The sequence below is a fragment of the Alexandromys fortis genome, unplaced genomic scaffold (genome assembly GCF_014885135.2).
Source record: "Alexandromys fortis isolate MF-2015 unplaced genomic scaffold, M_Fortis_MF-2015_v1.1 scaffold_150, whole genome shotgun sequence".
Classification (NCBI taxonomy): domain Eukaryota; kingdom Metazoa; phylum Chordata; class Mammalia; order Rodentia; family Cricetidae; genus Alexandromys; species Alexandromys fortis.
Genome location: NW_026068027.1, coordinates 1028625 through 1049392, shown reverse-complemented (window position 1 = coordinate 1049392; position 20768 = coordinate 1028625). Strand labels below are relative to the sequence as shown.

Sequence of the window (20768 nt, the reverse complement as noted above, 5' to 3'; positions counted from 1 at the left end):
CATGTTTATGGCCCCCCAGTGTCTGACGGGCTCTGTTTGACTTCCTACAGGGCTTACGTGTCACTCTTCATGCGGCATTTATGTGAGCCTGGGGCAGATGGGGCGGAAACCTTTGCCGATGGCGTCCCCCGTGAAGGCCTGTCTCGGCAGCACGTTCTTACTAGAATTGGTGTCATGTCCTTGATTCGCAAGAAGGTAAGTGCCAAGCCTGTTTTCATTTTTAAGGATTTCTAGAGAAATTGGGGGCCAATAGGAAAGTAATCTGCAGCTGGAAGGAGTCTTTAACTTGCCATCCTTTGCTATAGGTGCAGGAGTTTGAACACGTGAATGGGCGCTGGAGCATGCCCGAACTGGCTGAAGTAGAGGAAAACAAGAAAATGTCGCAGCCAGGGTCACCCTCTCCAAAGACTCCTACACCTTCCACACCAGGGGACACACAACCCAATACTCCTGCACCTGCACCACCTGCTGGTAAGTCGGCCTGTTATGTCATTTCTGTCCTTTTTTAAAAACTTTGTCCTGTGCCTTTTTCTGCTCCCCTGTGCTCAGTCTTTAACAGGGTAGTCTGGCCGGACACACAGCAATTTCCCTTTCAGTTTAGGAGGGCTGTCCTAAGAATAGGGCTGGCTCTTAAAGGCACGAGAGGACATTTAAGAAAGAGACAAACAGCCTGACCTCTGATCCTGAGACTTCCCTAATTGACTGTCTTCTATTGGTCTGCAGAGGATGGGATAAAAATAGAGGAAAATAGCCTTAAGGAAGAAGAGAACACAGAAGGAGAAAAGGAGGCGAAATCTACAGCCCCTGAGGTGACTGTGGAGGTGAGAGATGGGGTAACTGGATGCTCTGCTAACGTCAGATGGCTCTTGAGATTCAGGCCCATTTGCTTCACCTTCCGTCTTCTGTTCCTTTGAAGTGTGCACAGCCTGCTGCTCCTGCCCCTACCCCTGCCCCTGCCTCTGAGGATGATAAGGCTCCTGCTGAGCCTCTTGAGGGAGAGGAGAAAGTAGAGAAGGCAGAGGTGAAGGAGAGAACAGAGGAGCCTATGGAGACGGAGCCCAAAGGTATACATATATATATATGTTTACAAGCACTCCAGATTGCTGTGTAGTTCTAGACTTTTCTAAGTGTTTGGAGTATCAGGAAGAAGTGATAGACCTGGGACCCTTGACCCTTGCTTCTAAATTATCCCCAGCCTCTGACATCTTTGAAACTCTACTTATAGCAGTATAGATGTGTAACACTGTCCAAGTTTTATGGGGGTCAGAGTGGAGTTGTCTTTCTTTAGGGTGTTCTCAGTGCCTTCTTCTTTAGGCTCTGCTGAGGCGGAGAAGGTGGAGGAAAAGTCTGCAATAGACCTGACCCCTATCGTGGTGGAAGACAAAGGTCAGTGTGTAGAGAAGCTGATTTTTTTCTTATGATTTATTTTTTTATTATGTATATAGTGTTTATTTATTATGTATACAGTTCTGCCTGCATGTATGGCTGCAGGCCAGAAGAGGGCACCAGATCTCACTATAGGTGGTTCGGAGCCACCATGTGTTTGCTGGGAATTGAACTCAGGACCTCTGGAAGAGCAGCCAGTGCTCTTAACCTTTGAGCCATCTTAACCTCTGAGAAGCTGATTATTACTTGGACTAAATTTGTACTAAAACCAGAAACAAAATTATAACCCACCCTCACCTCATTACCTATTACTATAGACATTTTATTCTAAGATAAATGACTTATTAGAGAACTGGCTGGTGACACTTCTTCTGGGTCTGGGAGACCTGAGTGTGGAGGTGGAGGTAGACAGATACAGCATACAAGGGCTGTAGTCCTGACATTTGCCTTTGTGGTATCATGTAGAAGAGAAGAAAGAGGAAGAAGAGAAAAAGGAGGTAATGCTTCAGAATGGAGAAACCCCCAAGGATCTCAGTGATGAGAAGCAGAAGAAAAATGTCAAACAGCGCTTCATGTTCAACATCGCAGATGGGGGTTTTACTGGTATGGGAATAGGGACCTGAGGTGAAGTCAGTGTGTGGTGGGGACATGCTATGAACACCTCTTGGTTCTGTGTTAGGGAGCTAGAACTAGACCATACCAAGATGGATGGGGGAGGACAGGACAAGAATAACTGTTTGTTTGTTTGTTTGTTTGCTTTTGTCTTCGTGTTTTTTGGAACAGGGTCTCATTATGTAGCCCTGGCTGCCCTGGGACTTAGTATATGGACTATAGTGCGCTCCACCTTTCTTGCACACCTCAGTGGTTTTATTCTCACGGGTGTTTGCCTTCTTCTCCACTCTCTAACCTTCCTCTCAATTCCTTCTCAGAGTTGCACTCGCTTTGGCAGAATGAGGAGCGTGCAGCCACAGTCACTAAGAAGACCTACGAGATCTGGCACCGCCGACATGACTACTGGCTGCTAGCTGGCATTATAAAGTATCCTTGCCTGAGTCAAGACTGTGTCTAGGTGCAGGGATCTTAAGGCTTTAGCTTGAGGCTCTTATTTCCTTTGTTTTTCCTGAGCACTTTTCCACTAGCCATGGCTATGCCCGATGGCAGGATATCCAGAATGACCCACGGTATGCCATCCTCAATGAGCCTTTCAAGGGTGAAATGAACCGTGGCAATTTTCTAGAGATCAAGAATAAATTTCTAGCTCGAAGATTCAAGGTGAGCAGGATGGGACAAATGAGACTGAAGGTTCTGTAAGGTCCATTCATTCAACCACTTGTGCCACCCCCGCCCCAGGATACTTACTTTTATGTTATGTGTATGCATGTTTTGTCTGCACGTTTGTGTACTGTTTCTGTGCCTGAAGCCTACAGAGGTTAGAAGAGGGCGTTAAATCCCCTGGGATTGACAGAAGGTAGTGACCACCCTATCCTTGCTGGTAACTGCACTGGGTTTTCTGCAGGAGCAGCCAGTGCTTTTAACCTAGCCGTCTTCCCAGCCCTATAGTTTGTCTTTTTGTAGTCATGACTTGACACAGGGATCAAGATATATAGACTTGGAGGCTGAGCGAGACATGCAGGCCTCTGCGAGTTTGATGCCAACCTAGTCAACATAGCAAGCTTTATCCAGGCCAACCAATGTTACACAGACCCTGCCTCAAACAAAAAGGAGACATATACAGAGTTGAAGTTATTGATTTGTACAAGAGTTGTAGCTGTACCTAATGAGTGGCACAGACTAGTTCAGTGGGTTTGGTGCCGAATTTCTATAGGTTCAGGGGTTTAGCAAAGTTAGGAAGGGATTGAATTGGATCCCTGAGGAAGTAGGGCTGTGGGTAGACTGGGGTCTTGTTTTTTCTGTATGGACGAACGGAAAGCTGAGTGCAAAGAGAAGATACAGGGTGAACCCTGTTTTCAATATTCCACTAAGACAGCCTCATTCAAGTATTTAGCAGCTATTTATTGATATATCTTGTATGTAGATATCAAATAGAATACCATGGAAATAAGATGCACTTCTCCTAAGTTGAGTGTATTTGAGGGAAAAGAAAATGTTTATTAGGCCTGAAGAGGTGGCTCAGGGCTTAAGAGGTCCTGAGTTCAATTCCCAGCAACCACGGGGTGGCTCACAACCATCTATAATGAGATCTAGTGCCCTCTTCTGGCATGCAGGAATTCCTGTATGCAAAACACTGTATATGTGATAAATTAATCTTGAAAGAAAAAAATTATACTAATAATTGTATGCCTTTAGGTGTTATATACTAAGCAGTGAGTTGCACAGAGACATAAGAAGAGATAAGCAATGTGTTTGTTTTTCTAGCATTTGGTTTCACATAGATGACATTGTGTGTTAGGGGGAAGAGGCTACTTAATGCCCTAAGGAAGTTCTACAGGGCAGTTCTACAGAGGTAGCTCATGAATGACTATAAAAGTTTTAATATATATAATAGAGATTATTGGGTAGGAGCAGAGGGACTTATAGATTTGCGTTGAGTAGTGGTGGGAGATAGGTTAGAAAGAGGTTAGGAATTAGAGGACAGTAGGCATCATACCAGAAGGCCAGTGGGTCTTTGTACCAGAAACAGAGTATGGATTTTATTCCTCTAGTTCATAGGCAACCATTGAAGGTCTTTGGATAGGACCAAGGGAAATGAAAACATTGACAAGATTGTAATTATATAGTTAGAGATATTAAGAGCTTGACCTGTGATGCTGACTGTGGACATGTGACGGTTAAAGGGAAGAAAACAACATCAAAGGGTTCTGGACTTTGTGATTTACTGTGGGGTTAGCAAAACTTTTCTGTTAAAGTGCCAGAGACAGCTGGGTAGTGGTGGCACACACCTTTAATCCCAGCACTCAGGAGGCAGAGGCAGGTGAATCCCTGTGAGTTTGAGGCCAGTCTGATCTACAAATCAAGTTTCAAGACACAGAGAAACCCTGTCTTGGAAAACTAAAAAAATAAAGGGAGAGAGGAAAGGGCAGAGAGAGTGAGTAATGCTTAGTAGGCCTAATGGCTTCTGTTGTGAATCCACAGCTTTGGCATTGAAAGCAGTGGGAATAGGGACACATAGTTAGTTCCAATTCTACTTGTGGATGCTCAGATGGGAATTACAGGTAATTTTCAAAAGGAAGCATGTATTCTTATTTTTTAATTTCCCCACAGCCATTTATCTATAACAAAACTTAATTCTTAACTCTTGGGCTATACCAAAGCTTGCCATGAGCACTGGTGAGTGCTGAGTCTGGTGTACATAGTAAGACCCAGAAGTAGCTGACTGAGCTTGAGTCAGTGAGAGGTGCTCCTGTGAGAGCAGAGATTCAGTGTGAGGAAAGCTGCTTAGCATTTCTCACAGTTGACACCCCTTCAGCTACCTTCCTTACCACTGCCCACATCCTCAGTGGGAGGCACATTGAGGGACGTCAGTCACCTGCATAGCAGTGCTGCCCACTACTGTGGACATCACTTGAGTTTGAAAACAGTGGCAGTAGTTAGGGGTGTTGACACAAGCCTGCCACCTAGCTAGCACTCAGGAATTTGAGGCAGGAGTTTAAGTACAGGGCAAACTAAGACAACTTAAAAAGATTACAGCAGCTGAGCCGGGCGGTGGTGGTGCACGCCTTTAATCCCAGCACTCAGGAGGCAGAGGCAGGGGTGGGGGGGGGGTGTCTCTGTGAGTTCGAGAATCAGAAGTTTAGTATTATCCTTAGCTAAGTTTGAGTCTTAGCTAAGTTTGGCCACAGTTGGATCTATCTTAAACAACCCTTCCTAAAAGACAAGACTAAACATTTGGAATGCTTATAACCTGAGGTGGGGGAGTGAGTTGGTGTGGTATATAGACTAGAAGTAGATGTCTATTTGGGCATAAATTCATACATCTTGACTAACACAAGTCATATGTAAACAGGCCCATTCTTATAACATCCTTTATCCCTAGTGGGTCTGTGTAAGGACCAACAGGAACAGCATGTTGGGAGCTCCTGCCTGTAATTCTAGTGCTTATGAGGCTAAAGCAGGAGGAACCCTGCCTTCGAAACAAAATAAAACAACAAAAGCCAACCTGCTTGACAGCAGCAACAGCAAAACAGTATATAAGGCTGGGTATGGGTGTAGCTTAGTCACACAGCACTTTACTGGGCCATGAGCTTGACCTTCAGTACTAGGGAAAGAACTTTTAAACAATGGATACGTTTTGTAATTTAAGAACTAACATTCACTAGGCGATGGTGGCGCATGCCTTTAATCCCAGCACTCAGGAGGCAGAGGTAGAGGTGAGTTTGAGGCCAGCCTGGTCTACAAGAGCAAGTTCCAGGACAGGCCACAAAGCTACAGAGAAACACTATCCCAAAATTCTTAGGCAGAAGCAGGTGTAATTCTGCTACATCATGAATTCATGGCCAGTCTTGGGTTTATGAAACTTTGCTGTTTGTTTGTTTCCGAGATCCAGATAACCTGATTGGTACAGTTCCTATCTGCATAGGATAGATTACTGTGCCACAAAACTATTTTTTCCTTAATCCCAGCACCTGGGAGAATGGATCGTGGCCAGTTTGAGGCCAGCCTTATTTGCAAGTGAGTTCTAGGGCTACCCAGAGCTACAGAATGAGACCCTGCCTCAAAAAACAAAGCTATTTTTGGAAGGTGTGGTAGTGGTGGTGCTGGTTTTTGCCTGCAGGTCTATCTGCTCCCAGGTATTTGAGAGGCAATTTAAGATTTACTTACTTGTAATGTATTTGTGTGCCTCCAAGTGTCCCAGCATCTAGCACAGGCATCTGATGCTCTCTTACACTGCCCTCTTACTTTGAGACAGTCTCTACCTGAACTTGGGGCCAGCAAGTTCCAGTGATCTTCCCTGTCTGAGAGCTCGGGCCACATGCTTATTACCCTAGGGCTGAGATCTGAACGCCAGCTCTTGTGATTGTCTAGCAAGCCCTCTTCAGTGCTGTGCCATTTCTCCAGCCCCAGGGTTGCAATTTCAAGACCAGTCTGGGCAACACAGCAGTATTCTGTTTTATTGACCTCTTGTCCCCTCAAACCAGAAATGGTGCACATTCCTGTAACCCTAGCACTTGGGGAGTAGAGGTAAGAGGGTCAGGAGTGCAGTCATCCTAGGCTATCTAGTGAGTTTAAGGCTACCCTAGTCTACTTGAAACCCTGTCAGAGAACAAACTTTTTTTTTTAGGCAGGGTTTCTCTTTGTAGTCCTGTCTGCCTTCTAACTAGCTCTGCTGCAGACTAGGCTAGCCTTGAACTCACAGAGCTCCATCTGCCTCTGTTTCCCAATTGCTGGGATTAAAGGTGTGTGCCGCCACCACCACCACCCATTGTCAAAGAACAACAACAAAAAATTGAAAGTGAAACTAGTCATCCTATGGTTTTGAGGAGCAAAGGAAGTGCCTGGTATATAACTTAAATGTGCATGGTCATCAATATATGACTTAACTGCTGTAAAAGATGTATACATAGGAAGATTTTTGGAAGAAAATTCTCAAAAAGTTAACATTTTCTCTAGCAGGGGGATTACCTATGGTTTTATTTTTTTCTTTTTTGGTTTTTGATTGTTCATGACAGGGTTTCTCTTTCTAGTAGCCCTGGTTGTCCTGGAACTCACTCTGTAGACAAGGCTGGCCTTGAACTCACAGAGATCCACGTGCCTCTGCCTCTTGAATGCATGCACCACTACCACCCAACTTTATTTTATTTTTCTAAGTTGAGTTTTTATTACTTCTCTATGACGTTCTAAAGAATAAGGAATTGTAAAAGTGTGGGCCTCTAATGGGAAGGAGATGGTGTGCCGTGATCCAACGTGGGGAAGGGGTAGTACTGAGGAGCCGCAAGTTCACCTTAGAGGCCCATCAATGAGAAAATGACAATTAGTCCAACCCCTCTTTCTTTTCCCTCCCGTGCAGCTCTTGGAGCAAGCCTTGGTGATCGAGGAGCAGCTTCGAAGAGCAGCTTACCTGAACATGTCAGAAGACCCCTCTCACCCATCTATGGCCCTTAACACTCGTTTTGCTGAGGTGGAGTGTTTGGCAGAAAGTCACCAGCACCTCTCCAAGGAGTCGATGGCAGGAAATAAGCCAGCCAATGCAGTCTTACACAAAGGTCGCCAGTGGCTCCCCTGCCTCCTGCTCCTTCAGCCTCCCTCTCCACTCTTCCGTCCCCAACATTCATAACTTCTTACTGAGGATCTTTTTTTTTTTTTTGCGGCAATCAAGGATAACAGTTTGCTCTTTGAACTCTTAGTATATTCGGGTTCTTGAGAATAATAGTGTCACCTGGGATATTTTAGAGGTGACTTCAGTTGATTTTTAGATCCCTTCAAATTCTAGACCCCTTTCAGTATTGTGTTTCTGATTACAGTAAAACATTATGAGGGGTGGAGGGTAAAATATGAACGGATGGGTGTCATAAAGGTGGTAGGAGACATCCAGAAAGTAGAAAAGCATGAGTCTAAAAGAGGAGATCATAGGTGTTAGCTGTTTGATCCCTGATGCTGAGAAGAAAAGCTGTAAGAAATAAAGCCCTGTGTTGGCATTCACCTGTCACCTAGCACAGAGAGGCACAGGCAAGAGGATGAGGAAATCATGGTCAGGCTTGGCCACAGTGAGTTTGAGGCAAACCTTTTAAAAAAAAAATGGAGAGGGGCTGGAGAGATGGCTCAGAGGTTAAGAGCATTGCCCGCTCTTCCAAAGGTCCTGAGTTCAATTCCCAGCAACCACATGGTGGCTCACAACCATCTGTAATGGGGTCTGGTTCCCTCTTCTGGCCGTCAGGCATACATACAGACAGAATATTGTATACATAATAAATAAATAAATTTAAAAAAAATGGAGAGAATAGAAAGGATGCACTAAACAGATCAGAATCAGCCAACTGTGGTGGCTTATGCTTAGGTGGCTTATGCTTAGGGCCCCAGGTACTTAGGAGACAAGGCAGGAATCTCACCTGAGCTCCAGTCCCAGGCCTGGCCTGGGCCACAAAAGCCAACTGGAACTAGAACATGAAGAGCAGGGATCTGGGCCAGGCCGGTTAAGTGAGTGTCGAGGGAATAGCATGTCCTGGTGTCTGCTGGGAGCAGCCAGTGTTAGAACTGTGCCCTTGACAACCACAGCTCACGACCTCCCCTCCCTTTTTTTTTCCCCTCTGCAGTCCTGAAACAGCTGGAAGAATTGTTGAGTGACATGAAAGCCGATGTGACTCGACTCCCAGCTACCATTGCCCGAATCCCCCCAGTTGCTGTGAGGTTACAGATGTCAGAGCGGAACATTCTCAGCCGTCTGGCAAACAGGGCACCAGAACCTCCCCCACAGCAGGTAGGACCAATTTCTTAGTTGCAGCTCTTTGCTTGTGTCCTTGGCTTTCCTACCTCGGCTCTGTGTTCTGACTCTTGGCTGTTTATCCTTCTAGGTAGCCCAACAGCAGTGAAGACCCAGCAATGATCCCACTTCCACCACTGAGCAGTGACCTTCCTCACTTTCTCTTGTCCCGGCTGCCCCCTGGGGGGCCGGAGAGATCCTCGCCTTCCTTCTGCCCATCTTCTGAGTTGTAAAGGAACAGCCCTGTGCACTAGGGGCAGGGAGGGAGTGAGGGGCAATGGTGCCTGCCCTTCCTGCTGGAGAGACAAGCAGCAATAGCGCGGCGCCATGTGCAAGGAGCTGCAGGCTGGCTGCCTTCTGGACCCTGGCTTCTCCCCACCGCGCACCTGTTACAAACTGTTGTGGGTTCTGCCAGGCTTGAAGAAAATGATCTGAATTTCTTCCTCTTTTTGGTTTTATTATTTTGTTGGTTTACTTTGTGTTTTCTCCTTTTGGGGGGTATTCAGAGTGGGCCGGGCCCCTGGGCGAGACACAGCTACCTCTGTTGGCATCTTTTTAATACCAGGAACCCAGCGGCTCCAGCCACTGAGCGGCTAAAATAAAGTTGGAAAAAAAAAAAGAAAAAAAGAAAAAAAAGGAAAAGAACCAAAAGCATAAAAAAAACCACAACAAATTTCTTGATGAGAATTGAAAATAAAAGTTTCCTTGTATTTTAGTGATCTGGTTCAGTGTGGGTGAGTGGGTGCCAGGTGCTGCTATTGTAGAGAACAAGAGGCTGCTGCACGGTCCCTTTGTAGCCTCTAACCTGGAGCAGATGCATTCCTGCAGAGTCCTCCATGCAATAGTTACCTGCCTGGTAGTTGTGAAATATGGCCAGCAGACCACCTAGGGAAGCATTCTATATGGGAATGTGTAACACATACATATGCACACACATTTTGTGTTTGTTTTTTGAGGCAGGGTTTGTAGCTTTTGTGTCTATCGTGGAACTCTCTGTAGCTTCGATCTCAGAGATCCGCCTGCCTCTCCCTCCCTAGTGCCGAGTGGATGTGAGCCACCACCTCCTGCCCTTTTTTTTCTTTTGGACAGGCTGGCATTTGGACAGAACTGCCTGTCTGCCTCTTGAGTGGGCACTAAGGAGGTGTGTTTGAGGCTGCCCTCAGATTCTGCTTCCAGAGAGCTGGGTTAACATTAATGGAGTCCACCACCACACCCAGCTTATTGTTCATAACTTTTCTTTTTGTATTACATACAATTGTGGGGAGGACTACTGTACACGTGGAGGTCAAAGAGCAATTTGCAGAAGTTCCCGATGTCCACAATATGAGTGTGTCCAGTAATGAACTCTGGTTGTCAGGCTTAGCCGCCTGGAAAGTTCTTTACTCTTATCTAGTACTGCTTTGGAGGAGGGCAAGTACGTATTTCTGGCTAAATGAAGAGGGGAAGATTAGCTTCCTTAAGGAAAGCGGTTCTAATCAAAACCTGGGAACAGGAGTGCGGAGACGTGGAACCTCGCGATCTTGAGATCTAAGACAATCCGCAGGATGCCAGGGCAAGGGTCGTGCTGCGGTTCTAGATAGAAGCTTGGCGGCCTCGGGCGTCCTAAACTGGAACCCTCGGAGGAAAGCCGACGTCGGCGGGAGGGCGGAGCGAATAGGAGCCGGCTGCCGCACGTTTCCCTCCCTGAACCGCTGGAGCCGGTGACGCGTGTGTTCCTAAACTTGGTCCGTTCCGGCGCCCCTGCCGGAAAAGGCGGGGCACTGCCGGAGGACCTTTGCGCGTGCGCAGTATACTTTGTCGGCTCGCTGTCTGGGACCTCTTCCCCGAGTGCACGTGGAGAGGGCCTTTGCTGGAGCCGCTTAGTCTCCGGGAGCCAGGTTAGCCAGGCGGAGGCTTCAGGTGCTTGTGCGGTATCCCGGAAAAGGGTTTCGACCTGGGCGCCCCGAGAGGGGCGCGGTGCCAGGGTTTGGTGGGAGTGCCTGGAGGGAGCCCATCAGGGGTCACGAGCATGGCTCTGGGCCGGGCGGGTCTCCTTCCCGGGTAATATCGCTGTGGCCTGCGTTCCCCTTTCAGTATCCACAACGCTGCCCTCCCCCGTTTTTCTTTGCTTTAGCACCATGGGGCGTAAGTTGGACCCTACGAAGAAGGAGAAGCGTGGACCTGGCCGAAAAGCCCGGAAACAGAAGGGTGCGGAGACCGAACTGGTTAGATTCCTGCCTGCAGGTGAGGGTCGTAGCTCCCTGACCCCGCCTGGCCCCTGGTCCATTTTGTATCATAACCTCGACCCGTTTGCGCGTCCGCCTTCACCTGCTGCGTAGATGTGAGTTGTTAGGACAGAAGTCATCCGTGTCGGAAGATAGGGTAGATGCCACTGGGGCACGGGTACCCGGGTGTGCGAGTAGAGGTGCCGTTCTCCGTTTCCAGAAAGGGGGCTCTCATGAAGAATTTAGAAAGGTTTTGCCGAGCCTGGTTTTAGCAAGCAGGAGTTGGAAACGGGACAGGCCAGTCATGAATTGTCTGGAAGAAGGGATGAAAAGCAGGGGTCCGAGTGCAGTGTAGTGAAACACTATTTGGGAGAAAAGACTGCGCAGGGAGCTGGGGTCCGGTTTTTAATGGAAGGTGCAGTTTATTGAAGCATTGGCCAGTCACAGCCCCATGAAAGAGATCCTCAACTCCATGGACGCATGGTATCGCTTGTTAGATCTTAGAGTTCTGGGAAAGAGGCTTCGTTAGGAAATGGATGCTGAGGAGTTGGGTGTCTTACACACAATGGAAAGCGCTACAATTTCTTGTAGAGTATAACATTAGCAAAACTCTGCTGTAGTTGATAACTGAATGAGCTGAGAATAAAGGAAAGGGCAGAGAAAAGGTTTTGAGGTTCTGCTGTCATCAGAATGTCCCTTTTGGTTTGATTTGGTTGCTGAACAATCAGGTAGATGACCGCTTCATCGCCTCTACGCCTTTTACCCCCCCCCCCCCCCCCTTTACTGGAGGCTATGGAATGGAACCCGGGGCTTTTCCCATTCTTGGCCCAAGCTGTCCCATCAGCCCCGCCTCCATATCTCCCCTTAACTCCCAGGAAAGTGTTACAGAGTGTTGCACACTGACTATACTTTGTAGCCCTGTGTCTTTCTTTCCTGTTGCTGGGTGAACCCCGGGGCCTGTACCTGCCAAGTGCACACTCTACCACTGAGCCACATCACTAATTCTCTGTAACACTTTAGTGTAGCAGCCCTCTTCCTAGCTACATTTGTGCTTCCTTTTTGTGTGTTTCCCTTAAACTCCTAATCTCCTTTTTAACAGCTGGTGATGAGAATTTCAAGAGGCTGTCTAGTCGTGCTCGGAAAAGGTGAGTGTTGGATGCCCAGGTTTAGCAGAAATTGGAGCTGCTTGGTACATGGATGAAGAGGGCCAGTTGTGCATTGCCATGTTTCCTTGTTAAGGTGGGAGGTAGCAGAACCTAGAGGCATGTTCCCATGTCTTCACTTTCTGTATCTACAGGGCAGCGAAGAGGCGGTCCAGGTCTGTTGAAGTCCCTAAGCCAAATAAGTCTCCTAGAATCGAAACATTGCCTGGAGCGCTATCAAAAGGTCAGTGAAAACAGGATCAGTTGCTGTGTGAAGAACCTTCTGGACCCTAGATAGGCTAGAATTCCTAGAATGGAAGGAATAACAAGTTTTTTTTTTTTTTTTTTTTTAATATAAAGTCTATTTTTGTTTGTTTGAGGCAGAATCTCCTTTTGTAGCCTTGACTGTCCTTGGGCTCATTCTGTAGACCAGGCTGGCCTCGAACTCAAAAAGATCCTCTGCCTCCCTAGTACTGGGATTAAAGGTTTGTCTTGCCATGCCTGGTTAAGATTGTTTTTTATCTTACTTTTTTTTTTTTTTTTTTAAAAACTGTCTCAATTTATCTTATGTGCATGAGTGTTTTGCCTGCGTGTATAAGTGTGTATCGCATGTATCCTGTTGCGCATGGCGGTCAGAAGAAGGTATCAGAGCCCCTAGAACCTAGAATTATAGTAGTTGTGGACCACCATGTGAGTGCTAGGAACCAAACCTGGGTCCTTTGCGAGAACAACAGCTGCACTTAACCGCAGAGCCTTCCCTCCAGCCCTATTTCTATTTCTATTATTTGTTAATTATGTGTGGGGGTGGGAGGGAGGGTGTGGGTGTGTGCACATGATGCTGATTCTACTGGAGATAGAGATGCAGGTCCTGGTGAATTGTCACGTGTGGGTTCTGGGAACTGAACTCCGGTCCGGGGCAAGGTTAGTTTGTGCTCTCCATCCCCCAAAGGTCATTCTCAGGGCTATAACGACAGGCTCCAGAGGTGTGGGACAGGGAATGTGGCAGCCATCTGCTCAGGATGTGTCAAACCCTTTACTGTTCTCAGGAGCAGTTCAGGCTCGAGGTAAGAAGCGCCCAGCACCAGCTCAAAACAGTGATGGGGATGAGGAGGAAGAATCTGAGGAGGAGGCAGTGGCAAACCAGGGGGACCTCTGGGGCTCTGAGGACAGTGATGCCGATATGGTGGATGACTATGGAGCAGACTCTGGCTCGGAGGATGAAGAGGGAAAGGTGAGAATCACTTCTGTGTGTTCTCAGATCTTTTTGTTTGTTTGAGATCGGGTCTTACTGTGTAGTACAGGCTGGCCCCTTAACTCAGAAATCCGCCTGCCTCTGCTTTCTGAATGATGGGATTAAAGAGAGGGATCTTGGCAGATGAAGATGTAAGAAGGTAGATACTTGGATATCCTGCTGAGTGTAAATACACGCATACAATTAAGTTTTTTAGACATTTATTTAGTGTGTATATGCACATACATACTGTGAATGTGGAGGTTGGAGAATAATTTGGGGGTCTGTTCTCTCCTTCCACCATTTGGGTCCCAGGGACTGAACTGAAGTTGCCAGGCTTGGCAGCAAGTGCTTTTGCCCGCTGACCCTAAGTACTTTTTAAATTTTATCTACTTGTGTGAGTGCAGCTGTATACACACGCCAAAGCACACATGTGGCGGTCAGAGAACAGCTTTCCAGGAGTTCTTCCACCAAGTTGTCTTTCTTTACTTATTCACTTTTTATTTACTTATTTAATTTGTGTGTGTTTATTTAATTTGGGGATGAGTGCTATCCTGCTGTCCTTGAAGGTTCTTTTGGTTTTTTTTGAGGCAGGGTTTCTCTGGGTAGCCTCAGCTGGCTCTGTAGACCACGCTGGCCTTGAACAGAGATCTGCTTGCCTCTGCCTCCTGTAAGTTGAGATTAAAGGTATGCGCCACTACCGCCCAGCTTGAATGCTCTTTTTTTTTTTAAGATTTATTTATTTATTTTATGTATGTATGTTCTTGTCTACATGTACATCTGCACACCAGAAAGAGAGCATTGGATCTCATGACAGTGATGAGATGGTTGTGAGCCACCATGTGGGTGCTGGGAATCGAACTCAGGACCTCTGGAAGAGCAGCCAATGCTCTTAACCATTGAGCCATCTCTCCAGCCCCATTGAATGCTCATTTTTAATGAAGCAGTTGTTTGGCAGGGCTCACCTGACATGTGAGGCTGTGATAGTTGAACCCAGCACGGAAAAGAAGTTTCCCATCCAGATGAGACAGGCCAGTTGCCCAGGGGTTCAAGAGCAGCCTGGATGGTATAGTAAGATCCTGTCAGAGAAAAAAAGATTTCTTTTTATCTAGTTTATTGGTAGGGAGGTGGTATATAATGAGGGTAAAGGTTTGTTTTCTGTGGTACCAGCAATTATATGACTAGGATGTGTTTATTCAGAAGAATGGAAAACTGGAGAGGAAATACACGTAACATAGATTCTCTGTCAGAGCTTACTCGTGTCCTTAGCTTCTCTGTTTGCTTCTGAGAGAGTGTTAGATTGTGGGAAGGACAAGTGAGGCAGGATGACAAGGGAGCCTTCGCCTTAGCCCTTCTCTCCTTGCAGTTGCTGCCCATCGAAAGAGCCGCTCTGAAGCAGAAGTCGCGGGAGGCTGCCGCTGGGTGAGTTTGGCAGCAGCTGGGCGGGGGAGATTTGAGGAAGGAGGGTATCTGTTTTGGCTTGAACCTCTGTTCCCGGCTTGTTTCTAGGGGTCAGTGGAGTGAGGAGGAGACGGATGAAGAGGAAGATGATGTTCCCCCTGAGTCCGGTCCCCCAAAGGCTGGCAAAGCAGAGGGGGATTTGCAGATCAATGTGGAGGATGAGGAAGCCTTTGTGCTGCCCCCTGCTGGGGAAGTGGAGCAGGATATCCTTGGAGTGCAGAGTGAGGGTTGGAGGAAGGCACCAGAAGAGGGTTTCTTAGGCCTACCACTTGAGGCAACATTTCCTTAATGGGCCCACATGCCCAGGCTCCAGACCTGCAAGGAGTTCACAAGCGGATCCAGGATATAGTGGAGGTGCTTCGGAATTTTGGGGCTCAGCGGGAAGAAGGACGGTCTCGTTCCGAGTATCTGAATCAGCTTCAGAAGGATCTGGCCACTTACTATTCATATGGAGACTTCCTGCTGGGCAAACTCATGGAGATCTTCCCTCTGTCTGAGGTACCCGCCTGCCTGCCAGTCTCTTTCTTCTGCTTTTCTCACCTTTGTAGGGTGTGAAGGCATCCTAGGACCCCGCCCCCAACTCTACCCATGGCTCTCTTGACCCAGTCCCCAAACACTGTCTCCATTGCAGTTGATAGAGTTCTTAGAAGCTAATGAGGTGCCTCGGCCAGTCACCCTTCGGACCAACACCTTGAAAACGCGTCGCAGAGACCTTGCTCAGGTGAGGAGTCAGTGTTGTTTAATTCAGGACTGGACCAGCTTTTGCTCACCTGGCCCCAGCAGGTAGGCTAGGAGAACCTGCTCTCTGTCTCTGGTCTAAGGGCCTAGGCCATGTAGAGCAGGGCCTTGTCTTTGCCACCTCTGCTCCCTGTGACTGGGCTGAGACATCTGCGTCAGGATGAACTGCTGCCTTCTAAGGGATGGAGGAGGCCACAAGAAGCCCCCAGTAAAACAGCCATACAATTTTAGTCTTCCAGAATCAGTGTTATCTTGTATACTGTTTGTTCGTTTTGAAGATTTATCTTATTTTATTTATGAACGTGCACCATGTGAATTAAGGAATGTTGGTGTGAGCCACATGTGGATGCTGGGATTGAATCCTGGTCCTCTTTAACGGCATGGTTGCTGAGCCATCTCTCCAGTGATGCATACTGTAGCTGTTATTTAACAGAAGACTGTAGTCTGCTTATTTGGAATGTACTTGACTGAGTTAGAAACCTGGAGTTAAAAAATGGGAGTGGGAAGCCAGGCGGTGGTGGCGCACGCCTTTAATCCCAGCACTCCGGAGGCAGAGGCAGGCGGATCTCTGTGAGTTCGAGACCAGCCTGGTCTACAAGAGCTAGTTCCAGGACAGGCTCCAAAACCACAGAGAAACCCTGTCTCGAAAAACAAACAAACAAAAAAAACCGGAGTGGGGCAGAGGGGCTGGGGATGTGGCTTGTGCTAGAGCCCTCTGCTTTAGCAGTCACAAGTCCTAGCCATGGTCCCTGTAAGCGGAAGTTTCTGTCATGCCAGCAGCTCTCTATAAATAAACACGGAGGCTTAATATTACTAGTTAACTCCTTTTATTTATTTGTTTGTTTGTTTATTGTGTATACAATATTCTGTGTGTATGCCTGCAGGCCAGAAGAGGGCACCAGACCTCATTACAGATGGTTGTGAGCCACCATGTGGTTGCTGGGAATTGAACTCAGGACCTTTGGAAGAGCAGGCAATGCTCTTAACCTCTGAGCCATCTCTCCAGCCCTACTAGTTAACTCTTACATTTAAATTAACCCATAGTTCTTACCTATGCTTTGCCATGTGGCTCGGTGCCTTTTTTCAGTACGGCATGTCCATCTTGCTTCTTCCTCCTCCTGCTTCAGACTCCGCCGTTCTTCCCAGCATTCTCAATGGCTTTCCTGCCTAACTTTATCCTGTTCAACTCTTGGCTGGTCAGCTGCTTTATTAAACCAATCACACAAAGACCCAACCAAGAAAGAGCCTATCTCACTCATGAATATCAACGCAAAAATTCTCAATAAAATACTGGCAAACCGAATTCAAGAATAAACCAATCACAGCTACAAATTTTCACAGTGTACAGAAGAATTATTCCACAGGCAATCCCTAACTGGGCTGTGTGGCTAGATGTGGTAGTTTACACCTGTAATACCAGCACTTGGTAAGCTGAGGCAGGATAGCTCAGGCTACATCGCAATACCCTGTCTCAAAACAAAGGGACTTGAAGGCCGAGGACTAGAATAGCTAGCAGTCGTCCAGTCTTTATAAGGCACTGGATGGTCTGAGGAGAGAGTCTGCTGGTTGTTGAGTGGGCGTGCTTGGACAGGTTCTCATGCCTGATTGGTTTTGGGTAGAATATATGGTTTTGACATCTTCGTCCTTTTTTTCAGGCTCTAATCAATCGTGGAGTTAATCTGGATCCCTTAGGAAAGTGGTCAAAGTCTGGACTTGTGGTCTATGACTCTTCAGTGCCTATTGGTAAGTGTCCCCGCCAGTAGCCCTTGCACTGCATCCCTGTGCCAGCACATTCCACAGAGGTCCTCTTTCACAGGCGCTACTCCCGAGTATCTGGCCGGGCACTATATGCTGCAGGGAGCCTCAAGCATGTTACCTGTCATGGCTCTGGCGCCTCAGGAGCATGAGCGGATCTTAGACATGTGTTGTGCTCCTGGAGGGAAGACCAGCTACATAGGTATGGGAAGGGCAGGCTGGGTGGGTGTCATCTGACTGCACTTTAGAAAGAATATAGGGGGTGCTGGAGAGATGGCTCAGTGGTAAAGAGCATTGCCTGCTCTTCCAAAGGTCCTGAGTTCAGTTCCCAGCAACCACATGGTGGCTCACAACCATTCTGTAATAGGGTCTGGCGCCCTCTTCTGGCCTGCAGGCATACACACAGACTATTGTATATATAACAAATAAATAAATAAAATTTTTTTTTTAAAAAAAAAGAAAGAATATAGGGTTCATGGCGTTTTCTGGGATTTAGGCTCTGGTTTCAGCTCTGTTTTTTAACCCTTTAGCTGACCTTGGCTGACTTGGATAGTAATTTTGGTTACATCGTTTCCTAACATGGTTGGCTTTAAAAGGTGAACATAATGCCTGTAGAAGCCCTTGGCACTCTGAGCTGGGTGTGGTACTGTAAGTCTGTAATCCTGTAGTCCAAGAACACTAGAAGGTCAAGGCAGGCCGTGGCTATAGAAGAACCTTACTTAGAAAAGGAAAGAAATGAGAGTAATTTTGTATGTAGGGCCAGAAAGCTGGTCAGCAAAAGTGGAAGCCCCGTGGGTGGGTGTGGTCCCCACTGGACAGGCTGGATAAGCAGAGGGGAGTTGGCCTGCAGGCTCTGTGCTGGAGGGTAGGTAGCAAGTGTGAGACAGGGGAGCTGCTGCTGAGCCCTAGTGCTCCCCTCTCCTGCGCACAGCTCAGCTGATGAAGAACACTGGAGTCATCCTTGCCAATGATGTCAGTGCTGAGCGACTCAAGAGTGTCGTGGGCAACCTGCATCGCTTGGGCGTCACCAACACCATCATCAGCCACTATGACGGACGCCAGTTCCCCAAGGTGGGCCTCTTGTCTTCCTGAGGCTTCGGGTTACGTCGCCCTTGGCGATGTTGCTGTGTTTTTAGCACTGTCCTCGGGAAGTTGGTAGTGCCCTTTGCAGCAAGCATTGGGTTGACCTTTCCTTTCCCCAGGTGGTGGGGGGCTTTGACCGAGTGCTGCTGGATGCTCCCTGCAGTGGCACAGGAGTCATCTCCAAGGACCCTGCAGTGAAGACGAACAAGGTGAGGGGCCTTGGCTGATCTTGTGGGCTGGGGTGTTGAAGTCAGAACACCCATAGGCAGCAGGTCCCTCCCTGAGGCTGTTACATGGAGTCTCCACTCCTGTTCTCTTGGGCAGGATGAGAAGGATGTCCTACGCTGTGCCCACCTGCAGAAGGAACTGCTGCTCAGTGCTATTGACTCAGTGAATGCGGCCTCCAAGACCGGGGGCTACCTGGTCTACTGTACCTGTTCCATTACGGTGAGATCTCCGCAGGGGCAGATTAGCCGAGACTGGGTGGGAAGGAAGGCTGTTTGCCTCTGAGAGCGAGCGTCTCGGATCTGGATCCGACTCTACTCCTTCTGCTTTGTCTCCCCTCGTCCAGGTGGAGGAGAATGAGTGGGTGGTAGACTACGCCTTGAAAAAGAGGAATGTGCGACTGGTGCCCACTGGCCTGGACTTTGGCCAGGAAGGTTTTACCCGCTTTCGAGAAAGACGCTTTCACCCGACTCTGCGCTCCACCCGACGCTTCTACCCTCACACTCACAACATGGATGGTTTTTTTATTGCCAAGTTCAAGAAGTTTTCCAATTCTGTTCCCCAGCCCCACACAGGTAATTAATTCGCTCTGCTTTTCCCATCATCTCCTTTGCTTTTCCTGTCTTTCTTAGTACGTGTGTGTGGTGTACAGTGTGATGCCTGTGCGGTGTGCGGTGTGATGCCTGTGTGGAGGAAGTGTGCTCCTGAGCATGTGGGGAAGCTGGAGCTCACTTCAGCCATTGACCTCTGTTCTCCACCTTACTTACTTATGATTTATTTATTTTGTGTGTGGATATATGTGTGGGCATGTGCATGCAACAGAACACCTGTGGAGGTCAGAATAATGAAGAGAGTTCTCTGTTTTCCACTGTGTGGCTCCTGACCCAACACAGGCTTGCCAGCAGGTAAAAGCGCCTGCTGGGCCCACCCCTACTTTTAAAAAGACTTTTAAAAAATATTTTTTCATTCGTATAATGTGTTTTAGATCAAGTCTTTAATTCTTTCCTCACCACCTTCTCTCCCCTGAATCAATTTAGTGTTGACTATATATGGATGGTATGAGACCATCTCCTGGAGCCAGACTCCATCCCCAGCAGCCATCAGTTGCCAGGAGCTCCTAAGAATAGCACTTCATAACCCTGCCATACACACACACCTCACTTCACTCTTTCCTTCCTTCCTTCTTTCTTTTTTTTAAGTTAAACTGTCTGCAACAAGAACCCCTGGGATCCACCTGCCTCTGCTTCCCAAGTGCTGGGATTAAAGGCGTGCACCGCCACCACCCAACAACCTCCCTGTTTCTTAATGATCAAACCATCTCTAATTTTTACCTCAGGAAACACAGCAGCAGCTACCCCTACGGAGCCTGAGCTGAAGGATCAAGTGGCCCCCACATCTGAGAACAGTAGTCAGCCAGCCAAGAGAGCTGGTGGGGCGCCAAAGGCCAAGCAGCAGCTGGGGAAACAGCAACGTTCCAGAAAGCCCTTCCACAAGATGAATGGTACCTCCAAAGGGCCAAGCTCAGAATCCACTGTCCCTTCTGTCCCAAAAGCCCAAGTGTCTGCCAGGCCCCAGGAGAGTGGCCAGCCTGGTGGAAAAGCTGGAGTGAAGAAGAAACTAAAGCGAAGAGGACCTAAACCAAAGTCCTCCAAGGAAGCTGCTCCCTCAAAGCACAAAGCCCCTCCCAACGGTGTGGACTCACCTGCTGTGCCGCCACCCTCTGAGAATTCCATGGCCCCAAGGCTTAAGGACTGCAGTCAATCCCTTGGGATAACCAAAACGATTGAAAAAGGAAAGCAACAGTTTCCAGGACAGCCTGCCAAGAAAGCTGCTTCCCTAAAAGAGGATGGTGCCCCCAAGGGACCCTCAGTCCCCACTGGGTCCCCCCACAGTTCCACCAGGCCCCCACCAGCAAAAAGGAGGAAATCTGTGACAAAGGGCAGCAGCCAGCCACTGTTGTCTTAGATGGACTTGCAAACCAGACTCTTACATCCTTCTGCAGTGATGGCCTCACCACTGTGCATACATATGAAATTTAATACACATGTTTTCACCACTAGTCACTGTTGTGTTTTTTAAGGTGCTGGCTATTGGCAGCCTGTGGGCCTGGGAGTCTCTTGAGAGGGAAACAGCTGGGCATTGCTTGAATCATAGGTCTATATAGGTCA

At 47.8% G+C, this 20768-nt stretch overlaps 2 protein-coding genes and 1 non-coding gene across 3 annotated transcripts in view; all 3 read left to right on the top strand.

The window, feature by feature from the left end:
- The window catches only part of Chd4 (chromodomain helicase DNA binding protein 4), a 37620-nt gene extending 28144 nt beyond the window's left edge, over nt 1–9476 (top strand). Inside the window, exons 32-42 of the mRNA XM_050164034.1 lie at nt 51–195; nt 306–471; nt 724–821; nt 917–1064; nt 1315–1386; nt 1852–1989; nt 2316–2424; nt 2526–2658; nt 7352–7547; nt 8595–8758; nt 8853–9476. Of these exons, the coding sequence (XP_050019991.1) occupies nt 51–195; nt 306–471; nt 724–821; nt 917–1064; nt 1315–1386; nt 1852–1989; nt 2316–2424; nt 2526–2658; nt 7352–7547; nt 8595–8758; nt 8853–8870 (1387 nt within the window). The 3' untranslated portion in view covers nt 8871–9476. The remainder of the gene's footprint in view (nt 1–50; nt 196–305; nt 472–723; nt 822–916; nt 1065–1314; nt 1387–1851; nt 1990–2315; nt 2425–2525; nt 2659–7351; nt 7548–8594; nt 8759–8852) is intronic.
- Nucleotides 515–651, top strand: LOC126514930 (small Cajal body-specific RNA 11). Its single transcript, XR_007595708.1, has one exon. It is a non-coding gene; the product is annotated as a small Cajal body-specific RNA 11 (non-coding RNA).
- Nucleotides 9477–10489: 1013 nt separating the features above from the next.
- Nop2 (NOP2 nucleolar protein) lies at nt 10490–20659 on the top strand. Its single transcript, XM_050163964.1, has 16 exons — nt 10490–10638; nt 10875–10984; nt 12065–12110; nt 12263–12351; nt 13154–13338; nt 14705–14760; nt 14848–15004; nt 15100–15297; nt 15431–15520; nt 17193–17280; nt 17354–17494; nt 18224–18363; nt 18495–18584; nt 18700–18822; nt 18947–19175; nt 19937–20659. Exons 2-16 carry the CDS (start codon nt 10879–10881, stop codon nt 20563–20565), a joined length of 2367 nt encoding a protein of 788 aa, XP_050019921.1. The 5' UTR covers nt 10490–10638; nt 10875–10878; the 3' UTR covers nt 20566–20659.
- The last annotated feature ends 109 nt before the right edge of the window (nt 20660–20768 follow it).

Excerpts from the sequence above, each read along its gene's own strand:
- Nop2 (XM_050163964.1), top strand. The coding sequence starts at position 10,879 with ATGGGGCGTAAGTTGGACCCTACGAAGAAGGAGAAGCGTGGACCTGGC. Across the intron at positions 12,111-12,262 it reads TCTAGTCGTGCTCGGAAAAG|GGCAGCGAAGAGGCGGTCCA; the intron begins GTGAGTGTTGGA and ends CTGTATCTACAG. Across the intron at positions 19,176-19,936 it reads TGTTCCCCAGCCCCACACAG|GAAACACAGCAGCAGCTACC; the intron begins GTAATTAATTCG and ends TTTTTACCTCAG.